The sequence below is a fragment of the Lactuca virosa genome, chromosome 3 (assembly GCF_052849685.1).
Source record: "Lactuca virosa cultivar CGN04683 chromosome 3, Lactuca_virosa_CGN04683_v6, whole genome shotgun sequence".
NCBI lineage: Eukaryota > Viridiplantae > Streptophyta > Magnoliopsida > Asterales > Asteraceae > Lactuca > Lactuca virosa.
In genome coordinates, this window is record NC_136428.1 from 381,568,288 (window position 1) to 381,581,401 (window position 13,114).

At 32.7% G+C, this 13,114-nt stretch overlaps 1 protein-coding gene across 1 annotated transcript; it reads right to left on the reverse strand.

The window, feature by feature from the left end:
• Nucleotides 1-2,759: 2,759 nt before the first annotated feature.
• On the reverse strand, nucleotides 2,760-10,703 carry LOC145167691 (protein CHROMATIN REMODELING 24-like). The gene is made up of 22 exons (XM_079086928.1): nucleotides 10,613-10,703; nucleotides 9,864-10,522; nucleotides 9,593-9,723; nucleotides 9,437-9,491; nucleotides 9,207-9,326; nucleotides 8,948-9,055; nucleotides 8,745-8,800; nucleotides 8,546-8,636; nucleotides 8,283-8,420; nucleotides 8,098-8,157; nucleotides 7,761-7,970; nucleotides 7,393-7,464; nucleotides 7,163-7,247; nucleotides 6,976-7,093; nucleotides 6,127-6,238; nucleotides 5,986-6,054; nucleotides 5,799-5,893; nucleotides 5,174-5,299; nucleotides 4,615-4,680; nucleotides 4,403-4,535; nucleotides 3,687-3,965; nucleotides 2,760-2,980 (listed from the first exon to the last, which is right to left on the reverse strand). The coding sequence occupies exons 1-22, from the start codon at nucleotides 10,632-10,634 to the stop codon at nucleotides 2,885-2,887; spliced, it is 2,901 nt and encodes a 966-aa protein (XP_078943054.1). The 5' UTR covers nucleotides 10,635-10,703; the 3' UTR covers nucleotides 2,760-2,884.
• Nucleotides 10,704-13,114: the final 2,411 nt, after the last annotated feature.

Genomic DNA, 13,114 nt, shown 5'->3' on the forward strand with positions numbered 1-13,114 from the left:
TTTCCAAACCCTAATTAGGGTTTTCCAACCCAATATTAGCCCATTAGTCAAATGGTTGAGCTTCTAGGTCACTTTGGGCCTTATTGGGCCCATTAGGGTTTTATTAGGTCCATTGGGTTCTCTTTGGGCCCACTAGGGTTTCTTTTGGCCCATTAGGGTTTAGTAGCCCCTTGTCCAAACGTCCAAACGAGGTCCAAACGCAATCAAAGCACACCACCACCCGACACGGCGGCCGGTGGCGGCAACCACCACCTCACGGTGGTGGTTTAGATTTTTCTTTCATTATTCCACTTTGGTTACAAATTACAATAATACCCTCTCAACACACACACACACAGCCGCACCGTGGCGGCAGGTGGTGGTAAATGGCAGCAGCCACCATGGCTGGCGGCCATGGTGGTTCCCATACAATTTCCGACCTACAGAAAACACGCACACAAACACATTTACACGACTTCTGCTGTAAAATAACCCAAGCCACCCACCTGGCGGCGATGGTAGCACAAGGAGTCCGGCAGCAGCGGCGGTTGATGGGTCCTAACAGTCGCAAAGAAGAAAGTGGACGAAGCCACAGCAGCGGCGCAACGCCGGAACAGAGACGGAGAAGGGAAAGAAAAGCACGGCAGGGAGGTGGCGGCGGCGGAATGCTTGAACTCGTCCGACAGCAAACATGGGGGGATTCTGGTGGTCGCTATCGCCGGTGGTCAACAGCTCTCGGGGATCAAAACGTCTAGCAGCCACGATGTGGCGGTACCCGGTGGTTACGGTGGTCGAATGGCGATGGAACGGTGGTAGCACCCGACGGACGATCTTCCGACTTCAATAGAGATGGCAGCGGTGTTATTTGGTCCAGCGACCCACGGAACCAACGTCACGGAAGGCTACTCGTCGCTGTCATGGTTGCACCGTCGGTTGGCTTGGACGCGGCGGCCAGACATAGCAGCCATGGATGCGACGGCTGGAGAATGGAGGAAGGGAGAGTTGGCGGTTGGAGCTTAGAGCATCTAGGGTTAGGGTTTAGAGGGATAGACGGGTTATATACTTGGTTCCTTAGGCTTTATCCCATAATAGCAAAAATGGTCCTTCCTTGTATTATTCTTTTCAAAACAAATCTGTAATTTACCAATTAAACCCCACCTTTTGAAAACCTTTCCAAATCAAGTCCAAAATGTTACCAATCAGCCCCTACTCTACAAAATCTTCTCATCTTAGGTCTAGAACTTACTCTTTATTCCCTGCTTCCATAAATCCTTATAGATCAAATCCCAAAATTACACTTCAACCCTCGGAAATCAAAATTATATCATTTTGCCCTCCGAAACCAACACCCCACTAATTATTATTTAAATTTTGAGCTCTAATAATATAAATAATAATAATACTTACTTCCCGGGGTTCCTGATTTATTATTAACTACTCTCTTTAAAAATGGGATGTTACAAAAATAAACAACTGCTAAGTTAAAAGTTAGTCGAATCAATAGTAGACCTCATTCATGAAGTCATGCTATAAGAGAGGTATAAGGAAACGACCTATAACATGATCGTTGCATGTGTGTCCTTTTCACCCACCGCTCATTTGTGTGGTGGAGGGTCGTTAGCCGAACTAGTTCGATGGGACATCAAAGATTAAAAGTATAATCTATAAAGTACTAGAACCTTATTTAAAATCCCACTATAGTTACTTTACGAAAAATGTAAAATTATATGCTAATCTATGAAAACGCACATCATTTCTTTATGAGTCGTTAGTGGAGCGCGTGTGGTTAACCGACACACTAATGTGAGACTATAAAGATGAAATGATGAAACAACTCGACATCCCAATCACGTTTGGTAAGAGCATAATCCGAGATTAAACATGTCATTGATGTTTCAATGAAAATCTCAAAAGATCTATGAGTTTCATGTGATTCAAATTGGTGAAATGATTTCACCTACCTAAAATAGTTTCGTTATATAACTACGACATCTCTCTTCATATTACGCAATGAAAATATAGATCATAGCCTTAATTTAATGTATGGGCTAATATTTAAGGATTAAAAATCAACTAACTTGAGTTCTCTCTTCTCCCAATTTTAGTTAGAAATGGTCTTCCTCTTTCTTATGAAAGATATGAAACTGCTCGAGCCCTATTGACATGTAAACATAATTTTGATAAGATACTGCATTAATTGAAATATTACACATTAATTTCGACTGTCATGTAAAAACGTTCCCAAATACACTTAATTAAAAGAAAAAAAATACAACTAAAAAAGAAACAAATAAAATATGAAGAGACATCAATCTTTAGGTTTCGTGTTTTTTAATTAATGTATTTTTAGGTATTAAATGTTTTAAGTTTCTAATTTTTAATTAATGTTTAAATATTGTATTTTTTAAATATTATATCTTTTATTTTTAAATTTATAATTATGTTTAAAAATATAATGATGATATATGGAAATCCATTAAACATTATAGGGTTTAAAGGAGTGTGGATATATAAAGTTGAATAAAAAATGAAATAATGATATCATAATGAGATGACAGTCCATTAAACTATTTAATAGACTTTAGATGCCTTTAGGGTTTCTTCATCTAAGATCAGAGATCTATGTTGTGTTTGTAAATATGGTATGTAATACATTGTACGTTCTTTCTATTTTTTATTTTATGATCAGATTCCACGTGTTCAAAGTTTTTATTCAAGTTTCTTCCAAGTTGTTTAAACTAACTTTAGATCTACAACAGTAGTTAAGTTGAAATCCATGATTATAAACATAATGCTTTACCATACATGAAACATACGTGATTACATAAATGTATACAAAATAGCCATGATCTTTACAACATCACAACACATGTTGTACACTGGAACATGAATCGAACATAAGGACTCATGATACTTTCAAAACCACCAATTTTAGAGATAAATATATTACCAACCTGTTTCTCTGTTTCTCTATTTTCTCCGATAAGTTTGAAACCATTTCCTGAATTAATCACACAAGAATTGAAGATTAGATACCATCAAGATTTATGATCGTACACAAGATATCAATGAATTTACGCACCAATTATTGTGAAAAAAAATCCATGTTTTGGTTACAGTAGAGGTTTTTCGCCAGACTGTTAACCCCTGAACTTTTATTTTCAAGCAAATTACAAATATAGAGACTAACTTTACTCTCACTACCGGTATGAACAATGTATTTTTTTACATTGCACCCATAATAACAACAAATTTTCATTTTATTACAGATTATGACAATGATATTCTATGTTTTACCATAAAAACAATGTACTTACATTTCGCTACCAATATAGGTCATGTATTTTATTTTAAGTGTCAACACATTACTATTGCTTAAAGATATACAAGTATACTGCTATCATGGGCAAGGAAATGTAAGTAAGTTGTAATTTATGTACAAAGAAACATAAATTGCTATTATGAGTATAGAAATGTAAGTTCATTGCAAGTATGGATAAAAATCAAAAAGCAAAGTACAGTACACTGCTATTTCCTGTAATTTTACCTTTATTATTTTTTTTTTATTTAGGAGGATAACGTATCACTCTTAGAAAGATAAACGGAAATTTCATAATATTTAGCATGCGTGAAGATGAGTGTGACCCAAGTGAATCAAGTTTTGACACTTTGCAATGGTGGAAGGATCAGCTAAAAACATACCTTACTCTTTGTATGATGTCCCAAGATGTGCTTGCAATACCGGTTTCTACGTTTGCTTTGGAGTTCACTTTTAGCACAGAAGGTCGTGTTCTTGATCCATTTTGTAATAAATTAAGAGAATCGCTTATATGTGCCCAAGATTGGTTTCGCACTTCAGAGTCTGCTTTTAGCACCGAAGGTCCAGTTCCTGATTCATTGCATGCTTCCTTAACTCCAAAAATGGTGGAAGTTCTTCTTTGTTCCCAAGAATGGTTCCGCATTACAAAAGGACCTGGATATGCTTTCTTCAATTGGAAGAAATGAAGAACAATAAGTTTTTATTTATATTATTTAATTCTATTAGTTTATCATGAATATTTCTTTTGTTACATGCATCATATTAATTAATAAAAATGTATTACTGTTTCAAATAGTAGGCATGACGGATTTAGCCATTTAGGCCTAACTTTGTAAAAAAAAGCCCATCGCTTATCTTTTCGTTTCATTTACCCAAGTGTGCCATCATTTTCCCAAAAACATCATTTATATAGCCATCACTTAATGGGGGAAAAGAGAAACAAGGCATGTGTACATTTCATCCCAACAAAAAGGAAATAAAAGAAAAGGCTATTCTAAACATGATGATGCTTCACAACTAGAACATTATGGACATTGAAGCAAAGTCGTATTCGTATAAACAACAAATTTAGCTTCATTTACTTGTAAATGAGATAGAAGATACCTTGTTTGCAAAAATATTCGATAGTTTAATTCTGTGTTTGATTTCTGATTCTGGTAGGTTGTTGGAAATACACCCGGAGAGATTCTTTCTTTTCATGGCATAATCTCCAAGATTGAAAGAAAATCGAGAGCGGCTGAAAATGAAGACTAACAATAAAAAGAAAGAAAAAAAGAGTTTTGACGTAAGAGTATCAAGATTTTGAGAAGACATACGCATCCATGTATCGTGCACTTGTAGAGTGTGAAAATGAGTTGTCTGGATACATTGATTGCATAATCCTAGAATCAATTCCAAAAGGTCATTAGATGAAAGGAAACCATATAAGGTTAAACGTAAGTAATAGAAACATACTTTCACTTATAGCATCCTATTTTTTTACCTAATATAGCATTGTACTTTGAGTTTGTTTCTTATTAGTTAGTTATACTTTTAAAAACTACATTATTATAGGAGTGAAAATTGCTTTGTATTTGAATGAAATTGCTATAATTGGGTAGATTTTTCAAAGTACAATGTTGTAAAACAAAGTATAATGATATAATAAACAAATCAATGAAACTACATTGCAATTTCTAGCATCTAACCCAATATAATATAAGCATCAACTAGCAAGATAGATGCAATATGGTTACTTGAACACACAAGGAAGATTGAGCAAGCTTATTCACTGAACAATCAATCATGCAGACAAAAATAGGGCTTCAATAACTTGTGCCAAAATTTTGAATCTGGAAGCCCCAAAATGCCCTTGAAAGCTGTTAGGGATCTCACCTTCTGAGTTCAAAATCTTGCATGACTGGCACTGGAGCAGTCTTGGAGAACAGCAAACTATGGTGACTAATACCAGCAATACCAAGAGATTCTAAAAACTTTATGTGAGCTTCGAGAGATGAATCCCTAAGATAACAAATATCAATAAAATGGTTAATTTAACGTTGACTGAAAGCCAGGTATCATGTTTATCTAATAATGAGATGATCATAAGTAACTAATTAGAATTTGTTTCTGTTTTACTTAATGGACATGGTGGGGACAAGACTTTATCTGGTTAGCTATATATGCATGTTTCTTTTTTACTTAATTTAGAAAGAACGATCTAATAGAGAAAGTAAGGGAAATTAGGCTTTCCCCATTAAGTCTGAATTTTTATTAAATTATGCCCTCATTTATTTTTTACTTCCATTTCTCCAAGTATGGCGTCATTTTTTCCAAATAGCTTTTACAGATCATTTATGCAGGAAACACTTGGGAAAAAACAAGGCCTTAATGTCCATAGTTTAGCAGAAAGCATATAAGATAGTAAATGAAAATTTTCTTGTACAAAAGATCCAAAAACTAATAATTTATATCATGCTAGTGAACCTATTTCAAATGAAGGGTTAAAGGAATTACAAACATTTCATGTTCAGAATCATGCTCTTTATGTAACTGTTGCTGAGTTAGAGAAACATCAAAACCCTGCTCAGGGAGACTGAAAAGCTCCTTAAGATCCTGAGATATCAAGCACATGTGAGTATTGTTTCCCACTGATTAATTATTAAGTGAAATAAAATAAGAATAATGTCCAACTTTCCAGTACTCACCCAATAATCGAAATAGCGAATTTGCTCTTTGTCTTCTGTAGCACTTTTGAATAAACCCCCTTTGTATATCTGTCTCATTAAATTTAAGCAATAAGCTATATGCCACATGAGGAAGAACTCAAAGATCAGATGATGTTTAACCTGTTTTATGTATATCTTTTCTTCAATGGTACCACAAGTCATCAAACGGTATACAATAACATCCTTCTTCTGTCCAATACGATATGCACGATCAACACTTTGATTATCAGTACTGCAATAATTATCAAGAAACAAAAATATCACTGGATTTGATATATAGCATGTTTATGGGATTTATAGAGTTTCTAATAAGAAGTTAGGAACTATTTGTTTTCTTTTCTCATTAAGTGTTGTCTGGTGAATGGCTAAATGGAGTTTAAAAAAATATTTGAATTACTAACATCACACTTGGCGAAATGGATGAAAGAAATAGATGAGGGATTTTTTTTTAAAGTTAGGACTTAATGAAAAAGAAGCCTCATTTCTATGGTGTTTTGTGTTGGGTTGTTCTTCTGCATTAGGTAAAAAAGAAACAACCATATACAACTTACCAGATTAAGTCTTGTTTTCATTAAATCAAAAAGAAACAACCCCTTAATCTGGAAACCAATAAGCATGTTTCCCTGACTTTCTCTATTAAGTAAGAAATAAACACTCATATATATATATATATATATATATATATATATATATATATATATATATATATATATGGGTGTTTATTTCTTACTTAATAGAGAAAGTCAAGGAAACGAGGCTTTCCCCATTAAATCCTAGCCTTTTACAAAGTTCTCTTCCTTTATTTTTTCCTCCCATTTCCCCAAGTACTCAGTCATTTTTTCATATATTTAAAAAAAATAATTTATCGAGACAGCACTGAACATGGTCTAAATGTAGGTAACAATTTTTTATTTCAAAAGCTATATATAGCTAAGATAACATTCATCACAATCTAAGTAGAAGAGCAACCTTGGATTCCAATCTGGATCGACTACTATGACCCGATCTGCCTTTGTTAGGGTAAGACCCAAACCACCAACTCGTGTAGTCAAAAGAAAAATTGGAGCTCCAACACCCTCTTGAAAAACTTGTTATTGATACATGTCATATTTGTACTGAATAAAATAGATTAGAGAAGTCACTACAAGAGAAAAACTTACGTGGACAATCTTTAATCTTTCACTATATTTGGTAGTACCATCCATCCGTAAGAACTTGTAACCTTTGGCATTAAGAGTATCCTAAAAAAATAAAAAAAATAAAACAATATCTACTTAAAACCCTGCAAGATATAGATACCAGCATTTCTGCATAATAAGAATAACTAATTTGCAACCTATGTGAGCATGCTACTTCTTAGATATAAGAGAAGGCATTGAAACAAACCTGAATAAGATCAAGCATTATGCAACTCTGGGAAAAGATAAGAACTTTATGGCCTTCCGGAATAAGATTACCCTGTAACAGAATAAAAAAATCACGTTGTATATTTGTACCTGATGCTATGAAACACACATTCAAATGATTAAGGTATTGTTTTTTTTACTCAATGGAGTTAACGGAGACAGGAGAACTTAAAGCAAAAAGAACAACTTAATGTACAAAATATTTTCTTGTTAAATGCCCCACCTTTTGTACAAATTTTCCTTTGTTAACATGATTTCTCAAATATTTCCATAACATCATTTATCCATAACAATGCTTGATTGATGAAAATAAAAGAAACAAAACCTAAGGGCATGTAATATTCTAACCATCAAAGACATAATAAATGAGATCTTACATGAGAGGATCTCATGATTTTCCCCAGTGTCATATCTCTCTGCAGCATCCGCAATGTGCATTGCTGATTTTTCAATGACCTCATGATCTTCTGGATTTAGCACTGATTTTAATCCTTTTAGTACATCTTTAACCTCTCTCTTTGTTAAGAGTAGTGGATGATCACATATCTTTTTCAATATCTACTTCCAAAAGAAGACATATGTAAAGAATAAACATAAACCAAAACGATAATCTATTAATGTTATGTATGTAAGCATAAACATTAATCTAGCAAAATAGAAGTAGAAGGTAAACCAATTACAATACCGAGAGAGCAGCCAAAGGTGAATCGATCTTACGATTCAAAAAAGCTTCATATAGATGGCGCTGCAGCCAAAAAGAGATGGACATATCACATGAATGTCACATATGTCTTTTAAAACTTATTCATTAATTAAACAAGTAAAAGAAAGCATGTCTTATAGTGAAAAACCCTTATATATAGTCAATACCTGGCAACCCGACAATCTTAACCACACAGTTATCTCATTCTTTTTAGAAAGCTTGGCAGTGTTTGTAGCATGATCATCACCAAACACCTCACTTTTTAAACGCCGGAGAAAATAGGGTTGAATGCAATTTCTTAAATCCTGTTTGTAAGTTTGGATGACTTTCAGAAAGACAAAAACTATGATCCATATAGAACCAGATTTTAAATTTTTATAGTTTCAACCATATCAAATTAACTATTGCCATGATATCTAGGAACTATAACCTTTGCAGCAACTAAACCCCTGCGCTTATTTTCATCGGATGCTTTTTTGTAATTTCCTCGACGGATTTCCAACTCATATTTATGCTTAAAACTGAAAAGAATATAGAGAAATAACATAACAATAAGAAAAAAGAAAATAACAACCACAAAGTAGAACTTGCCACAAGCAACTGAAACCATAAATGAAAACCAACCGTACCATATCTTGTCACCCAAAAGCCCTGGACAACAGAAGTTAAACAAAGCCCACATTTCCTAAATTACATAGCAAATAATCAATAAAATGGATTTGGATACAAATCATTGTGTAATTCATAATCAATTAATAGTTTAATAATATAAAAATGTGCTATCATGACCAACAGATGGTATAATCATCAATCTGTAATTCTGTATACGTACCTTTAGATTATTTTGCAGCAGGGTGCCACTCATTATTATACGAATACCACAAGGTATGTTAAGCAAACTTTGAGCCCTTTGTGTACTAGAATTCTTTATGAGATGTCCCTGCATTAAGATATTTAATATGACAAATGATTTTCATGTTCATGAGAAATCATGTCTAATGCAAAATCCTTCTAAAATAAAGCAAAATAACATGCACGATAAACAACCGTTTCTTAAGAAAAACACCCTTATTTGCAAGCATAAAATATACCTCATCAAGAATCATGTAATCCCAGGTAATAGCATCCTCCTCCATCTTTTCATGGTCTCCGGATAAAGACTTGACATTATTACGAACAATATCATAAGTTGTGAGAAGAACACCGTTATCCTACATAAAAAAAATCAAGAAAAACCACAATTAGACCACCAGTATGCATCAACTTCAATTGAATACTAGTAAATCTTAATTTGAGTTGAAAACAGCAAGTCAAAGACTACCTGGAGTATATGTTGGAGCTGATATTGTTGAGCTTCAGCACAAGTCCCAAAGAATCTGAAAAGTAAAAAAAATAAACTAATGGGCAATAAAGTGCAAAATTATAAGCAAAAGATGTAAAGAAAAAGGCATAGAACTGGTTAACCAAACAAACTCACACTCCTGTCTTCTCTGAAAGACCAACCACACCTAGTTCTTTCATCCAATGGGGTTGTAATGTCTTGGGAGCAATAATCAAAACCCTCTTTATCAAGTTTGAGTGGAATAGTCCCGCCAAAAAGCTACACATCTGAAATAACACAAAAGATTAGAGTCATTGATCCACCTTATATATAGTGAATTAAATTAGTTGTGCACTATGTTAAGTCTTTCTGTTGCATGAAAACAAAACAAGATGAACCACATAGAAAAGAAGACACAAGTGCATACCTGCATGGTCTTCCCAAGGCCCATGTCATCCCCCAAAATACCACCTTTCCCTTTACAATGAAGAGACCAAAGCCACTTCAAACCTTCACGCTGATAAGGGTATAACATGTTTGCAATCTTACTAGGTAACAAAAAATTGAATTTGGGGTCACTAAGAGAAAATGGTAATTCGTCTCCTGAAGTGGAATTATTTATGTTTTTGTTCAATATTTGAAACTCTGGAAAAGTATTTTCATTAAAAACTTTTGGATTACTACTAAAGATTCCACCCGGCTTCTGTTGATTGAACTTTTCATTTATAACCGAATCAGAGGAATTTGGAAGCTGTTTGATGGGGTGTCTTCCCTTTTCGATTGATAGAATCTTAAGCCTTGACATTATATTGCTAAGACTATCTCTAATTTTATCACCATCATCGTATTTGTTCCCATCATTCTTTACAGGAGTGGGGGAGTCGAATTCAGAACCTGCAACTGAGATATCAGAATCAACCTCATGAAATTTGTCGTCTTCCTCTTCACCATCTTTCACCACAACTTTGCAGAACCTCAGGCGTTCATTTACTTCAACTTTCTGATGTTTTCCCATGGGCATGGCTGTAATATTATCACAAATGCATACTCTAAAACCCTGAAAAACTTCATTGCCAAAACTGCCAACTGTGATTTTCAAAACGAGATTATAATCTGTAAATTGTACTTTTGGTGGTTTTCAAAACAAAACAAAAAAGGGTGTATATAGCTTAAAACCGTTTTGATTACTGCCTTCCATGAGATTTGAAGCTCCAAGGAAAATTACTTAAACGATGGATCAAAAATATGTAGTAGCTCTTGATTTATTGGTGATTACCTTATTTAAAACCAAATGCATCAACCTTTACATTTTATGGCTGCAATCGCATGTTCCATATCTCCGATGATAAAAGAGTACCGCTCATTCTAGGGCATATTTTGATTGCATTTTCCCTACTTTTTTAATTGGTTCGGTGGATCCAAAAGGTTTTGTAATGGACTTTCTTTACTTGTTTTAGATTTGAATATTGGGCCTCATATATATTATGCATATGACTAGGAGGGTTCAATTGAGAAAAAAAAAGGTTGAGAATGGTGGAATCATTCTCAGCCAATCATTTAATTAGCATCTTAACATAAAATACACGGTGGCAAAATTGTAAATATGATATGATATCCTTCAATCACAAATACATAATTGTGGATAATTTGATAACAATTCAAATTTATTACTACTCGATCGTTCATCATCCAAATTTCTTCTCCAACCTTCAACGATCATCCAGATTTCTTCAATTAAATCCTCGATCAACATCATCCAGTGTTAATCAATCATCCATCTTCGTCAAAAACACGTTCATCAACATCATTCAACAGTAGACAAAAAAAATCGTTTTTTGTTCTTTCAATCCAACCTTCAATTATGCTTGAATTCGAGCATATCTTCAACATCTACGATTAATTATACTCCCAGTGTCATTAGATCAACATCATCGATAATCAACAACAATTTCACTTCATATCATTCATTCAACATTGATCATCAAACAAAACTTCTAAATTAAGGTTAGAAAAACGTCAAATCATTTTTTTTTGAAAAATTTCATATAATTCTCTATCAATCTACTATTTTGTAAGTTTTAAATAGTCAAAGTATCATGTTTTTAGCATTTTTAAAAAAACTTACTTGTATGCACTCCAACTGTTTGATGAAATGCATAAACTAAATTACCACGTTATATTCACATATGAATATGTTTTCGCACCTTAATCAGTATATATGATTATTAAAACACAAAACAAATATACAATTTTATATGTTATTCATATGTGAATAACATATAAAAATTATATATATTTGTGAATATACCTTGTAATATTCATATGTTAATATCTTGTGTAATATTCATATGTGAATAAATTGTGTAATATTCACATATGAATATAACATCTAATATTCATAAGTGAATATATCATCTAATACTTACAAGTGAAAATACTATGTAATATTCACAAGTGAATGCATCATTTAATATTTAAATATGAATATATTGTATCATATTCACAAGTGTATATACTATATATTATTCATATGTGAATATACTGTGTAATATTCATGAATGAATATACCATGCAATATTTAGATGTGACTAGAATGTGTAATATTCACAAGTAAATATATCATATACTATTCACATGTGAATCTACCATATAATATTCATATATGAATATACTATGTAATATTCATTTGTCAATATACCATGTAATATCACATGTAAATATACAATATAAACAACATATATCATATAATATTCACATATGATTATACATTCATGTGTGAATATACCATATGATAATTAGAATGTGATAAATCGCTATTATTATGAACTAAAAATATATTTTTAACATTTTTTATGTGTATTCACATGTTTTTCAGGCATCGTTATAACTCAATAAAAGACTAACATTTCAATCAATGGTTGGTTCATATCCCGGTGGTTGACGATTGGTTGACGTAATTGAGAAGATATCATTGACGAAGACAATATGTTTTTATATTCACGTGTAAATGTTATACAATTTAATATATTCTTCATTTTGATCGTGTTAAATTCAAATGCAAATGATATTCATTAACCAATACAATGTTGTTTGTCTTAGTATAATGTTGATTTTACATGTAAAATAATATTGTTACAATATACAAAAAAACTATTCACAAACCAATTCTTATAGTGTATTATTTATTTTTATATATAAAGGTTGTATTCACAAAATAAATAAATCAACATGTATAGTTTATTCACATAAATAAAAATAACAGATTACAATGATGTTTTTACTAGTGTGATTGAAGTTAGTAACATCATCAGTAAATATGTCGTAATGATTTCTAAACTTTATTCATATATGAATAAATAGCATGTCATGATGATGTCATCACTAGTAGGAATGAAAATTTAGTGACATCATCAAAACAATTTGCCGCAATGAAGTTTAGTCTCGGAATTGGACGAAATTCGCATATTTGATGTAAAATGGTGCGATTTACAAAACTCACCGCTTCGCCGTGACGTACGGTGTTTTTCGGCCATTCGGGACTGTTTAGGGCCTCAAAATACCGTTTTTCTATTTTTATAATTTTCCGAAAAAAAGTTATCATTTATTCACAAATGAATATAACATTAATAAAAATATATATGCTTATATAATTATTTTATTAACCTAAAAAGATTAGTT